Source organism: Cannabis sativa, chromosome 4, assembly GCF_029168945.1.
Source record: "Cannabis sativa cultivar Pink pepper isolate KNU-18-1 chromosome 4, ASM2916894v1, whole genome shotgun sequence".
Taxonomy (NCBI): Eukaryota; Viridiplantae; Streptophyta; class Magnoliopsida; order Rosales; family Cannabaceae; genus Cannabis; species Cannabis sativa.
The window spans coordinates 79,769,916-79,783,977 of record NC_083604.1 but is presented as its reverse complement, the minus strand read 5'-3'; the positions used below and the strand labels follow the sequence as shown (position 1 = coordinate 79,783,977).

The 14,062-nt window shown below is 37.6% G+C and overlaps 1 protein-coding gene across 2 annotated transcripts; it reads right to left on the bottom strand.

The window, feature by feature from the left end:
- Positions 1–9,340: 9,340 nt before the first annotated feature.
- LOC115712858 (ethylene-responsive transcription factor-like protein At4g13040) lies at positions 9,341–13,069 on the bottom strand. 2 transcript variants are annotated; one of them, XM_030641258.2, is made up of 7 exons: positions 12,626–13,069; positions 11,582–11,693; positions 11,363–11,493; positions 11,057–11,141; positions 10,673–10,853; positions 9,849–9,970; positions 9,341–9,761 (listed from the first exon to the last, which is right to left on the bottom strand). In XM_030641258.2, exons 2-7 carry the CDS (start codon positions 11,622–11,624, stop codon positions 9,622–9,624), a joined length of 702 nt encoding a protein of 233 aa, XP_030497118.2. In that variant the 5' UTR covers positions 11,625–11,693; positions 12,626–13,069; the 3' UTR covers positions 9,341–9,621. The 2 variants fall into 2 exon arrangements, with proteins under 2 accessions (XP_030497118.2, XP_030497120.2); XM_030641260.2 differs by having other exon boundaries at positions 12,652–13,064.
- Between the last annotated feature and the right edge of the window lie 993 nt (positions 13,070–14,062).

The following is a 14,062-nucleotide window of genomic DNA, read 5'->3' as shown; positions in this document are numbered from 1 at the left end:
AGAGAAGTGGATCTTTGGTTCACAACTTCTACAACGGGTTGGTTGGTAATACTAGGACTCTAATAGATGCGGCGGCGGGCGGAGCTTTTATGAGAAAGAGTGCTAATGAGGCATATGATCTATTGGAGGAGATGGCTCTAAACAACCAGCCGGTGGCCAGGCGAAAGGAGTCAATCCAAGAAGGTAGGCTGGTGTGTTAGAAGTCGATGCCATCACAAAGTTAACGGCTCGGAGTTGAGGCATTGACTAAAATCATTGCGAGGGCAAGCTAAGCAAGCCCAAATTGTTTGTGAGTTATGTGGAGGAAGTCATCACTTTTCGGAGTGCCAAGCGGATGTGGATGATTTGCCAATGGATGAAGCTAAGGCCATGGGGAATTTTTCACGGAACAACAACAACAACAATTATGGGTTCAACCGGAATAACAACCGAAGAAATAGTGGGTTACATCAACAAAGAAATCGGAACCAACGGTTTAATCGACAACGATCCTGCGAGTGGAAGTTCTAGTTTGCGGAACGGATTCTTGCTCCAATTCATGGCTGAAACTAGATCTTCAATTAAAGCACTGCCGGACTCGGATGGGCCGGCTAGCAACTCGGTAGCAAGCCGCCCTCAAGGAAATTTGCCCTAGCACCAAGTTAATCCTAAAGAAAGCTGCAAGGCAATTACCACGAGGAGCGGTAAGAAGTATGATGGGCTGAGTTACCACAACCGGTTGAGGTAGATGTAGAAATAAATGCTCAACCGGTCCGACACAACACCGAAGCCGGCGGAGAAGGCTGCGATGCCCAGCACCACCACAACGGTCTCCACCGATTAGTGCGATCATCATGTAAAGATACCCTATCCTCGGGAGAAAGTCAAGCTTAGACAAGCGATTCACCAAGTTTCTAGAAGTCTTCAAAAGACTTCACATTAACATTCCTTTTCTTTGAAGCTCACAGAGCGAGATGCCAAGTTATGTGAAGTTTATGAAGGAAATTTTGTCAAAGAAGAGGAAGATGGAAGACTATGAGACGGTGGCTCTGGCGAAGAGTGTAGCGCTATTCTACGAGAAGAAACTCCCTCCAAAACTCGGAGATCCGGGGAGTTTCACTATTCCTTGTACTATTGGTAAAATTGAAGGGATAAATGCACTATGTGATTTGGGAGCCGGTATTAACTTAATGCCCTTGTCGGTGTTCAAAAGATTGCGGCTAGGTGAAGCAAAGCCAACTCGTAACTCTTCCAATTGGCGGAATCGATCGCTAGCTCACCCTAGAGGAGTCATTGAGGATGTGTTAGTAAAGGTGGACAAGTTCATCTTCCCGGTGATTTCATTGTTGAATATGGAAGAAGACGGTAATGTTCCTATCATCCCTGGGGAGACCTTTCTTGGCAACGGGGAAAGCACTAATAGATGTTCGAAAGGAGAGTTAAAGCTAAGGGTACAAGGAGATGAAGTTGTATTTAATGTACTCAAAGCAATGACCTATCCTACGGCTAGTGACAAGCTGTTTCGCAATTGATGTGGTGGACCGATTGGTGGAGACAAAGACACATGCTTGAAGATCCTCTTAATCCGACTTTGGTACAAGAAGAGGTGGTGGGAACAAGATGGTAAGGAAGCTTATGAATATGCTATGTGGCTCGATTCGTATGGGCCTGAATAGAAAATATTATGAAGAGTTAGGAGTCATACCAACAAAGCCTACCCCATCTGCGAAAAGCCTCCTCAACTAGAGTTAAAAGTCCTACCGAGCATCTCGGGTATGAATATTTGGGTGAAAATAAGACACTTCCTGTTATTGTGGCTTCTTCCCTATCTTCTGTAGAGACAGGATAAGCTATTACGGGTTCTAAGGAAGCATTCAAAAGCCATTGGATGGACTTTAGCGAGATATTAAAGGGATCGGCCCTTCAACCGTAATGCATAGAATCTTAATGGAGGAAGGAGTGAAACCAACCATTGATGCACAACGTAGATTAAATCCACCAATGAAGGAGGTTGTCGGAAAGAAGTCTTGAAGTGGTTAGATGCGGGGTAGCGTATCCTATTTCGGACGGTAAATGGGTGAGCCCGATCAAGTTGTTCCAAAGAAAGGAGGGATGACGGTGGTGAAGAATGAGAAGAATGAACTCATCCCAACCGGAAGACTGTCACGGGATGGAGAATTTGCATTGACTACGAAAACTCAACAAGGCCACAAGAAAAGATCACTTTCCACTCCCATTCATTGATCGGATGTTAGACAAGTTGGCGGGACAAGAGTACTATTGTTTCCTTGATGGATACTCGGGGTATCACCAAATAGCTATAGCACTTAGGAGGATCAAGAGAAAACAACATTCACATGTCCATATGGTACTTTTGCTTTTCGACGAATGCCATTTGGGCTATGTAATGCTCCGAAACATTTCGGAGGTGTATGATGGCTATATTTTCGAGATTTAATAGAAAAGTGCATCGAGGTGTTCATGGATGATTTTTCGGTGTTTGGCTCATCGTTTGACCAATGTACGAGTAACTTGGAGTTGGTTTTAGCAAGATGTGAAGACTTAATTTGGTCTTAAGCGGGAAAAGTGCCATTTCATGGTTCTGAAGGAATAGTCTTTGGGACATAAAATCTCAAAAGAAGGTATTGAGGTTGACGAGCCAAAGTATCTACAATTGAGAACTTGCCTCCTCAATTTCGGTGAAGGGAGTTCGAAGTTTTTGGGTCATGCGGGTTTTATAGAAGATTTATCAAAGATTTCTCCAAAGTGGCCAAACCGCTATCCAATCTTCTTGCTAGTGGAGTACCTTTTGAATTTGGGAAAGATTGTCTTGAAGCATTCCAAATTCTCAAGGAGAAGTTAATCTCGGCCTTGGTGTGACTACACCAAGCGGGAATTACCTTTTGAAATCATGTGCGATGCAAGTGATTATGCTATTGGGCAGTCTTGGGACAACGGGTTGACAAGGTATTCAGAACCATTTATTATGCAAGCAAAACCTTGAATGATGCCCAACTAAACTACGCTCCTACAGAAAAAGAGATGCTGGCCATAGTATTTGCATGTGACAAATTTCGACCCTACTTAATTGGTACTAAAGTGATAGTGTATACGGATCATTCGACGATCAAATACTTGATGACTAAGAAGGATGCCAAACCACGGCGATTCGATGGGTTCTTCTTTTGCAAGAATTTGATCTAGACATAAAAGACAAGAAGGGTACGAGAGAACACAGTAGCAGATCACTTGTCAAGACTAGAGGTTGGAAGAAAGTCGAGAATACAAAAGAGGTACAAATAAATGAACAATTTCAGATGAACAACTCTTTAGTGTGAGGGAAAGTCGATGGTACCATGGTATGCGATTATGTAAACTTCTTGGCGCCAATATCACTCCTCTGAGCTATCTCGACAACAACTAAAGAAGTTCTTTTACGAGGTGAAACATTACTATTGGGAAGAGCCAATCCTCTGACAAGCAGCATGCGGATCGGATAATAAGAAGGTGTGTGCACGAAGAGGAGATGTACTCTATTCTTAATCAACCGTCATGCTTTACCATGTGGGGGACACTTCGGTGGAACTAGAAGCATTGTACCAAGGTGTTACAAAGTGGATTCTTTTGGCCAACACTTTTCAAAGACGCTAGTACTTTTGTGAAGGCATGTGATCGTTGTCAGCGTACAGGAAACATCTCAAGGAGAAACGAAATGCCTTTGACAGGAATCTTGGAAGTAGAGTTGTTTGATGTATGGGGGATAGACTTTATGGGTCCTTTTCCTTCATCGTTTAGCAATCTATACATCTATTAGGCACAGTTACGTATCAAAATGGGTGGAAGGTGCTGACACCGGCTAATGATGGTAAAACGATCATTCGGTTCCTTCAAAAGAACATATTCACTCGGTTTGGAACTCCCAGAGCAATCATAAGCGATGAAGGGAGTCACTTTTGCAACAAACAATTCGAAGCACTCCTTTCGAGATATGGTGTTCGTCATAGAACGACTCTACCTTATCATCCGCAAAGTAATGGCCAAGCCGAGATTTCTTAGCAGGAAATAAAGATGATTACGGAGAAAACGGTGCGAGAGATCGGAAAGATTGGTCAAGAAAGTTGGATGACGCATTGTGGGCTTATAGAACAGCGTTCAAGACGCCAATTGGGATGTCACCATATCGGTTGGTGTTTGGAAAGGCGTGTCATTCACCGGTGGAGTTAGAACACAAAGCTTATTGGGCAATGAGAACTCTGAACATGGACTTAAAAGGCTGGCAGGCGAAAAGACTACTACGAGTTGGATGAGTTGGAAGAATTTCGAAATGAAGCATATGAGAACGCCAAGATTTACAAGGAAAGAACTAAGAGATGGCATGACGAAATCTAGTCGGAAAAGAGTTTCAACATTCAACAAGTTCTACTCTTTAACTCGAGGCTAAAGTTGTTTCTGGTAAATTAAAATCAAGGTGGTCGGGGCCATTTACGGTGATCAAAGTGTTTCCACACGGAGCGATTAGGCCCAAAAGGTGAAAGTCCTAATACTTTCAAAGTGAATGGACAACGATTAAAGCTCTACTTGGGGGGTCAATTTGATCAAACCAAGTCGCCATGATTAAGGCGCCACTTTAAAGATCTCGATCAACGTCTAGCTGAGCGACGATAAAGTTAGCGCTAATTGGGAGGCAACCCAAGTGTTCTTTTGATTTAGTTGAACTCTTTTTAAGTTTACTGTTATTTTTCTTGATGTTCATTCTGTTTCGTTATTGAAAAAAAAAAAAATAAATAAATAAATAAATAATTTTGTGGTCAGTGGCCGCGGCCATGGGATGTCTGGCCGCGGCCAGAATTGTCTTACAGAAAGCGGCCTATTTTCGAGATTTCTCGCCGCGGCGAGGGGACATACCGCCGCGGCGAGGTTGAACTTACGAAACAAGCGATTTTCACGGATTCTCGCCGCGGCGAGGGTATAGGTCGCGCGGCGAGATTGTCGATTTCCCCTTTTTAAACCCCATTCCCAACATTTCAAATCAAACCCCACACTCGAAACCCTAACTTCTCCACGCCGAAAACACCATTCCTCACCATTTTTTCTTCATCTAATCCCATTCAAAACTCCTTTTCATCAAATCTAACCATAAACTTTCATCAACAATCATCCTAAACCCTTATTTCTCTCATTAAACACTATTTCCCACTCAAAATCAACCCCAAATCCCTCAAACCTCACCCAAAATTATAAAAAAACCCTTCTTCATCCTTTTCTTTCTCAAAAGCTTCAAGATGTCAACAATGGAGGATGAGTAAAGGAACATTGTCATTGAGGTATTGATTCTAAGACTTCCATTCCAATTTTTATTGAAAAATTTGTGAATTTGTTGGATAGTTTTGAATTATTTGGTGGATATTTGGGATTTTTGCTATATACATTGTTGAAATTGATTGTGTGAATAGAATTGGGTTAAATTGAAAGGGATTTTAATCCCGGGAAGTCAATTTTTAAGGGGAAGTGCTGTCAAAATTTTGAAAAATCTTGAAAGTTAGAAAAAATTTGGGTGCTATGGGTCCAAAGAGGTCAAGGGTTAATGAAGAGGGAGCTTCATCATCCAACCCATCTAGGGGACGCCCTAATCTAGATAGAGTTAGGTTTACCAACATAGAGGCTCAAGAGCGGTTTTTGAAATTGAAAGATAGGGCATTCATTGAAGATAGAGGGATAGACATAGTCAACCTAAGCCAAACCGCCAACATTCCCCCTGCTTTTGCATCTATTAGGGATCAAATCCTACAGAGGCAGTGGACTAAGTTCGTTGATGTCACTGAGCGTGGTAATCAAACTCTAGCTTTGGAATTTTTAGCCAACTGGCCTGAAAGAGAAGAGGGCAAAGTTAGAGTTAGGGGGGTTAGAGTGCCTGCTACCACAGAGGCTATTCATGCCCTATATGATCTCCAAACTTTCACTTATGAAGAACAACCATTGAAACGACAATTTTATGAGAGAAGTACGAATTATGTGGATATGGCTGAGACTCTAGGGTATCCTGGCCTTAGGTTCCATGAGCTTAGTGGAGTACCATACCAATTGTACCGATGTGAACTCAACCCCGGTGGCCAAGGCTTGGCTTTACTTTGTTAGTGCAAGGATGCTCCCCAACAAGCATTTTTACGATGCTCAAATGGACGGAGACTTAAATGGGTTTACGGTATTATGAAAGGGTATAATTTGAATGTGGGGGATATTGTTCGAACGACCTTTGACATTATGGTTGAGGGATCTTCGGTGGAGGGCAGGGTTGGCTGGAATAATCACTTGACCTCTGTGAGAAACATGGAGTACCACAGTACTCATATGATACAAAGGTACAGCCGGCGCCACTATTAACTTGGCGATTGTTACGCGCTTCAAACCTCCTCATCCTCATGGTCAACCGCCAAGTTCAAGGAGGTCCTCAGGCAAGAGAAGAAGAGGAACGTGAGGACATCGAACCACCACGTCTTGTCGGGCCTCTTGACCCCCGCCATGCGGTACACTCACAATCACCGGTGAGATTATCGATTCGAGAACATGCATATGCAAAATTACATGGCCCCGGAGGAGTATCTTCGATGAGCGGCGGAGTGGCTCAATTGAACACACTTGTCACGAGGATGAATATCGGTGTGGATGATCCAAACTATTTTCCCATGCCACCCCGTTTCAACCCTTATGACCAGCCACCGCCGCCAAACCCCTTTTAAGGGGCTCAGGTAAGTTTCTCTCACCCTGGTTTATTTTCACACATTGGGGACAATGTGCATTTTAGTTGGGGGGGGGGAAACTTAATTTATTTTTTCCCGCTTATTTGTTTTAGTTTAGTTTTTTTTTTTTAGTCTTGCGTGATAGCTAAATTGAAAAATGGATTGAATTGTTGTTATTCACTTGTGCAATGGATTGAAACATAACTGTGTGCTTGACTTGCAAGCTGTTTGAATTAAGTTTGGATGTGTGCTAGGAAGTGATTCATGTAGGTTTAAAACATTTGCTATTCTCACATATCACTTGTGTTCTATTTGGATTGTGGAATGATTGATTGAACATGGAATAGAATTTGTTTGACATACTCTCTTGAAGCGAAATCATTGATGATTTTTTTTGTTTGGAAAGTGATTTAGGCAAATTTTCTTTGGATCGATTGAGCCTTTCAAGCCTACCTAGAAAAGTTTTATCCATAGTATACCCAAAGTTGAGCTTTAGCCTGTTTTAAAAATTTTTCACCACTTCACGGAGCTGAATTCGTTATTCTAAACTCTTTTCACCCTGAACATATTTTATTATGCCATGAGCCTTGAAGCAAGTTTGGGGGGAAATAAGTGCTGTAAGTGAAAAAAAAAAAAATATAAAGTGTAGGAATGAGAGATTGAAAAAAAATAATAAGAATATGGTGTGTTGTGCCTATGAAAAAAAAGAGAAAAAAAATGTGTCTTCTTGATGAAAAAAAAAAAATTAAGAAAATTATGAGGCACACACATAAGGAAAAAATTGTAATCTCTTATTTCTGTTTTTGGGATATATGGAAAGTAAGCAAAATAAATGTCTAGGCTTGCTTGGTTAATTGTGCTTATGGTATAGTATAGCCTAAATGACTTCTTACCTACCCATGTACCTAAGCCATGTGATTTTAACCGAAAAAGACCTATTGATTCCGAATAGAAATTTGTCAACATTAGTGGAGAGGAGTATGTCATTCAAACTTATTGATCATGTGTTAGCGGGAAGTTGGAAAGTTAGAACAGTTGTGATATTGATGGGAATTGCGATGCTTTATGTTTGTATGAATTACTTACTTGTAAATTGCGCATTCAACTTAGTTCTTAGAGTTGGCAAGTTGAAATTCTGGTTATTGATGGATTGAAGTTGTGCAGGTGGTGGTAACAATTAAATTGTTGGAAAGTTCAGCTATCATTGTCAGTTTTCTTAGTTTAGTCTTAGTTTACTCGGGGACGAGTAAAGAGTCAGTTTGGGGGAGTTTGTTAGGCTATTTTTAGCCTATGTTTTGGATCCAATTTATGTGCATTCTTAGCTGTGTTGGGACGGAATTACGCTTGTTTTCTATGTTTTCAGGTTCTTTGGAGTAAAAGAGGTCTCGGGTGCAGAAATTCATTGAAAGACGTCTTGGCCGAAGAAAAACTCAAAAATTGAGTTTTTCTATATCGCGCGGCGATGAAGAGGCTCGCGCGGCGAGATACGAGAAAGCAGAGAGGCTGAAATTGGCAAATTCTCGCCGCGGCGAGAGGAAGCTTGGCCGCGGCGAGATCCCGTACGGACCAGGGGTATTTTCGTCCATCGAACCCTAAATTTCAAGTATAAATAGAAAACTGCGATTGGAAGTCAAGGGAAGCGATTTGGAACCCTAAAACACAGCTGAGAGCGGCAGGAAGAGCATAGAGATTCAAGTGAAGATCCAGAATTCATCCTCCTTGACGGTTCTTTTCTTTATTCCTCTTTAATTTATTTATGTTGAATATTGCTATAGGAATGGTTATGGATTTATTTCTGAACTAAATTTCCCATTTAGGGAGGATGATGATTGTTGTTTAATGTTTTGCCTAGTTAATGTTTAATTACCATTCCTCAATTCTTGTGTGTGAAATTATCTTAATTTGTGTTTAATTTCATGTTTAAGATTGATCACCTTGTGCATGTTCTATGATCTCAATTCAAAATCTGAAAAGTGAGAATTGAGAATGCTAAAATTAAGATAATCGATGTTCTATGTGAAACGAAAGTATTTACATGACTTATGTGACGAGTAGATTATTGCTTAATGCTGATTTCATGTTAGTTTAATTAAGGAATTAATTAGATAACATGTGATTTAGAATCTAGAAGATCTGAAAGGAGCTAGGTTGTTTCATAATCTGTCATTCACTTCAAGAATAGGATAGTAATTAATCATTAACGATCTGGGTAAACAACAACAGGATTCTCCTCCCTATTGTCTCATCTTGCTCAACTTTAAATTGTGTTATTTAGTTTTCTGAATTTCTTTCATATTTTACTGTTTTTAAATCATATTTGCTTTCGATTTACCGAATAGAATCATAAGTATAATTTAGTGGTACTTAATCCAATTCCCTGTGGGATCGACCTCACCTGTGTGAGATTTACTACTTGATTGCGTATACTTGCGTAGTGTTTAAAATTATAGCAACAATATAAACACACAATATATATTAATACAATATTAAAGTGCCGTTTGATAACACTTAACGAAAATTTAATAAATTATTAAACATGCATTCTTGTATTTTTTTTCATAACTAATTTTAAGAAAGCATTATTTAATACATGAACATAATATAAATAGTTAGAAATTCTCAAATATGGGAAAAAAATATTTATAGGCTATAAGCTCCTCTAAAAAGAGGAGAGATACTGATGATGATTACATATATAAATATAATTATTATATGAATTATGTAAAATATGGTATGGAATTCTTTATTGGGAATTCCTTTACCAACTATAAAATCTGTCATGAGACTGACCCTAATAAAGGGTCTTTTTATACACTAGAAAAAATATTAGGCCTATTATCAACTTGTAACTTAACTGTTAGAACTTGAAGATTCAGCCTTTGTGCTTGAACAACAATAATAAATCTCAAGAGACTGACATGTCTGCCTCCACATCTTCTGATCCAGAGAGATCATTTTCTTCAATCTTGCTGTCTGAATCGTCGTTCTGTAATGGCGAAGGCTCGGGGCTCTTCTGGGGTTCTGTTCCAACTCTTCTTCTGTGCTCTGTAGAATTTATGAGACATGAAATCTTATTAAGATTGTTGACATGATTTCTTTTTCTTTTTCATGTGTTGAATAAGGAAAGATTACTTTTGTGAGTGATAGCATGCCGAGTCATGGCTAGAAATTCTTCCCATTTGAATTGACTCAGCTCCTTTTTCTCAACCTCTGAAAGCTCGAAATTTGGCTCCCTTCCACACATGAAAGCAGCCCTGAACATAAGTAGGAGCCATTAGTTTTTAAGTATGACAACATAGCTGCAAAAGATTCTCATTTTGCCAAAAGAGCTAAGCATGTAGAGGAATTGAATTCTACTGAAACATGGAAAATGATGCAACTTGCTTTTCAAAAAGGCTAATTAGAATCCCACTCCGAGACTTTAACATGTACTAAATTGTGTCTTCTTAACTTTTTAGGCCGTTAAAAATTTTCCCGAACTATGGAGATTGTTGGATTTAAGGTCTTTCGTCCAATTCCGTTCAATTTTACTAATAAGCACCTGACGTGGGACGAAAGTTTGAGAAACAAGATTTGGTACATGTCAAAGTTCGGGAGACATGATTTGATACATGGACAATCGCCGCGTTAGGTGTTCGTTAGTAAAAGTAAACAAAATTAAACAGAAGTCAAAACCTTGAATCTAACAATCTCATTAGTTCATGAAAAGATTTTTGATAGCCTGAAAAGTTCAGAGAACACGATTTGACACATGTCAAATTTTGAGGGCGGAAATTCTAATTAACCTACATCTAAAGTAGAAGAAGGCAACAACAAATGATATCATTGTTACTTTAAGCTTCTACTAAAACTTCAAAAGGCAGAACAACACAGAAATATCCTACTACAGTAAGCTCTTTATTCAGCATTTCCTCACTCTTGAATTAGTATCAATTAAGATAAGGTGTAATTCCTACCTATCATACAAGCGAGCAGCCTCTTCTTGTGAACCAACAGTACCCAAATGGATTTGTTTCTTGTCAACTTTGATTGCTGCCTGCCATTTCATATTTTTGTAATACACACCCCTCATCAAACATGATTCTTGGTTCTGAAAATTCTTTCTCCTGTGTCGCTTCCTGCGTTTGATTGGCGGCCCTGCCATGATTTGATATGACATATCATAATAGAATTCACATTGAAGCACATGCATAAATGAAAAACAATGTATGCAGGTGTAGAAGAAACACTGAATATACAGAAAGAAGAAGTAAAGAACTCTCAATCCCGGGGTTAGTTCTTATGCAATGTTGATGTGAATGAATCTTAAAACCCCAATTGAAAATTATGCAGCAACAAACCTGCAACTTGCTGATTATGGTCCTCTTTGAGTGAGCCACAATCAGATACATTTGTTGAACCATGTTCTCCCTTCACACTTGTATTCTGATAAAAATCGCGGAACAAAACAAAGATGATTTCAAAAGGCTTATGACAGTTCATACATTCAAAATGCAAAATCTGATATGGCTGAAAACTCAAGTTGGTAAATTTGTGTAAGGCAACTAAAGGGTCTTACTATAACATAATACCAATACATATATACTTGTTTCAAGGCCAGGCAAAACAAAGCAATGCTTCATAAGATTCATGTGATTAACTCTTACCCCATTTGGTGGCTTTATCTCATCCGAATATATGGGATGCACACTGATCGATTTGGCATTCAATGAAGAATTTGAAGGAATCTTTCCATTGCCAGAAAACCTGGGAAGTGGAGTAAGAAAGGAATTCCTCCCTGCAAAGACACCATTTATTTTCTTATCTAGTAGAAACAAATGACATGAAAGACAGAGTTAAAAGCTAATTAACATCAGTAATATTACCAGAGCATAGTCCCAGGAGTTTACGCCTTCTTAAGCTCACCATAACTGTGACCAGTTTTCCTAAGCAATGCAACACACAGTTGAGGCCCCTTTCTCCTATATCAGCTCCAACCTTGAATACAACAGCAAAAAAAAAAGGTATGATTTTGAAAATGTACCATATAAAATCAACACTTTAATACCCCATTTGTAATATACAATCATACATGACAGATAATATCAAAGGCACAGCTTTTCAATTTTAACTTTAAATGGCAATAATGTTCCATAAACAGATTGAATTGTTGTCAATTTTATGACCAGTCTGAAAAAAACTTAGGCAATGTCACTAAAGGCAAAGACACCCTAAAGGAGCAAATATAAGTGGTCAATCCAATGAAAGAAAGATCACCTTATATAAAATCTTACTATTTTAGCATAACTTATAACAAATAATCAGCTCACGTAGTTATCAACACAATACCAAAAAGGAAAACAAGAAAAACACCAATTGGCCAAGATTGAATTGAAACTTCTTCTTTTGTCAAATCTATTACAGTTGAATTGAAGTGACAATGGAAACCATGGCATTGATATTTTAACTATTAAACCCAATCCCATTATGAAAAAAGAACATAAGAGTGAAATTCCTGAAATTAAAACACCAATTTTTGACTCTGGCTCCATTACTGGATAGAATTAAGTCATTGTGAGCCAACTCAGAGGACTAATAAATGTCTGGTTTACAAGAACTGCCTAATTTTTACGCTTGAAAAGTTAAGTCAACAAGACCAACCTACCACCTTATTCAAACAAGTAATATCAAAGAGAAACCCAGATGCCCAACAACAAAAATAAACTCAAATATAACACTGAAAAGTGAAAAAAAGCCATAAGGAACAAAATTAAGCCAAACCCAGAAAGCAAACAAGGTAAAAGAACATTTCCATGGTTTGAAGCTGGTCAATGCGTCAACGCTAAGATGCCCATTAATCAAAAACATCAAAAAAGAAAACCACCCCACTTTGAAAAAACAAAGTCATTCATTGTGTATTGTGTTTGTACCTCCAAAGCAGAGAAGGTTGGCTTACCTCCTCAAGTGCGAGTTGACCAAAGGAAAATCAAGAAAAAGATTATAAATTTGAATTAAAGGAAGGAAAGAAGGTGGCAAGAGTTTAACAAACAAGAGAAAGAAGAAAGATATTGTGATTGTGGGCTTGTGGCTCATGCATCTACCACCACCTTTTGTTTTTATTTTTAAAGTTTTGTTTTTTATTTATTTATTTTGGTGAAGATGGAGGGTGGAGGTGGTGGTAGACTCAGACTGGTGGTAAGGTATTATTATTATTATTATTATTATGGCTTTAGAGAGAGAGAGAAAGAGAAAGAGAGACAGAGTCTAGAGAGAGAAGAAGGTTGAACAACACAAGAGAAAAGAAAGGCATTAAGATTAGGCAAACAAGGCAACGTATGATTACTTAGTTTCTTTGTTGTGATTGTGAATAGAGTACTTTAGTTTTTTAGTAGGTTGAAATTTCAGCCTTGGTAATTAACACTTTTTAGCAAGGTAGGTAATGTGTTTCACAAAACATTTATTAGTTTACCATTTTACCCCTTTTCTATTTATATATATTTATTATGATTGAACAATAATTATTTAATCAACTTGCTTTGTTTAGTTCGAGATAACTAAAACTCAAATAAATTCTCTTTTGAACAACCAAAAAAAAATTCAGAGTTTTGACCCCCTTACAATGGGAGAAAAGGTCAACCTATAATTATTTTATTTTCCTAGTAAGAAAAATGTATATTTTATTTTCATAATGATTTTTTTTAGCTCAACTAAACACGGTTAAGAGTATTTTAAATAGAGTATTATAAATATATTGCATATGTATTTTTTTATCTTAATTTCATAAAATTAAATAGGTAGTGTATCCATTCAAAAAATAGGTAGTGTATAATGTGGTCTAAATTTAACATATATCAAAAATTGTGTTAAATTTATCACAAAATATAATATAAGCCAAATTTTACACTACAATAAATATTATTTTTTGTCACTCATTAATTTAATTAACCTTTTCATATTTTTATTTATATATTTAATATAATTTCTATATACTTTTAATAAAAATTTAATATTTTTGTTCTTTTTTACACTTTTATTAAAAATAAAATTTATTTTACCTAGAGTTTATTTGTAAAATTTGAGTCAAGTATAATATTAACTTTTTTTAATTAATTTAACATAAAATTTAAAACATCTATTTGAGTTGGTCTAACATTCTTTGTTTAGTTTTGTTTGTGCATAAATTGCCTATTCTTTTCTTTTTGCCTTTTTATTTTGAGATAATTGCCCTTATTATTTTACTCTTTATTGATTATGTTTTCAATTGTTAATTAAAATGTCTAATTTTTTTTAGAGGCAAACATACTCAGAGTCAGAGTTGGTTGATCATAAAATTTAAATATCTAAACTTTTTCCTTCTTTTTTTCTTT

What these genes read in the sequence shown, in the direction of transcription:
- LOC115712858 (XM_030641258.2), bottom strand. Translation starts at nt 11,624, where the DNA reads ATGGTGAGCTTAAGAAGGCGTAAACTCCTGGGACTATGCTCTG. An exon ending in AGATAAAGCCACCAAATGGG is followed by an intron (nt 11,142 to 11,362) that starts GTAAGAGTTAAT and finishes GATTTTTATCAG; the next exon opens with AATACAAGTGTGAAGGGAGA. An exon ending in GCATGCTATCACTCACAAAA is followed by an intron (nt 9,762 to 9,848) that starts GTAATCTTTCCT and finishes TAAATTCTACAG; the next exon opens with AGCACAGAAGAAGAGTTGGA.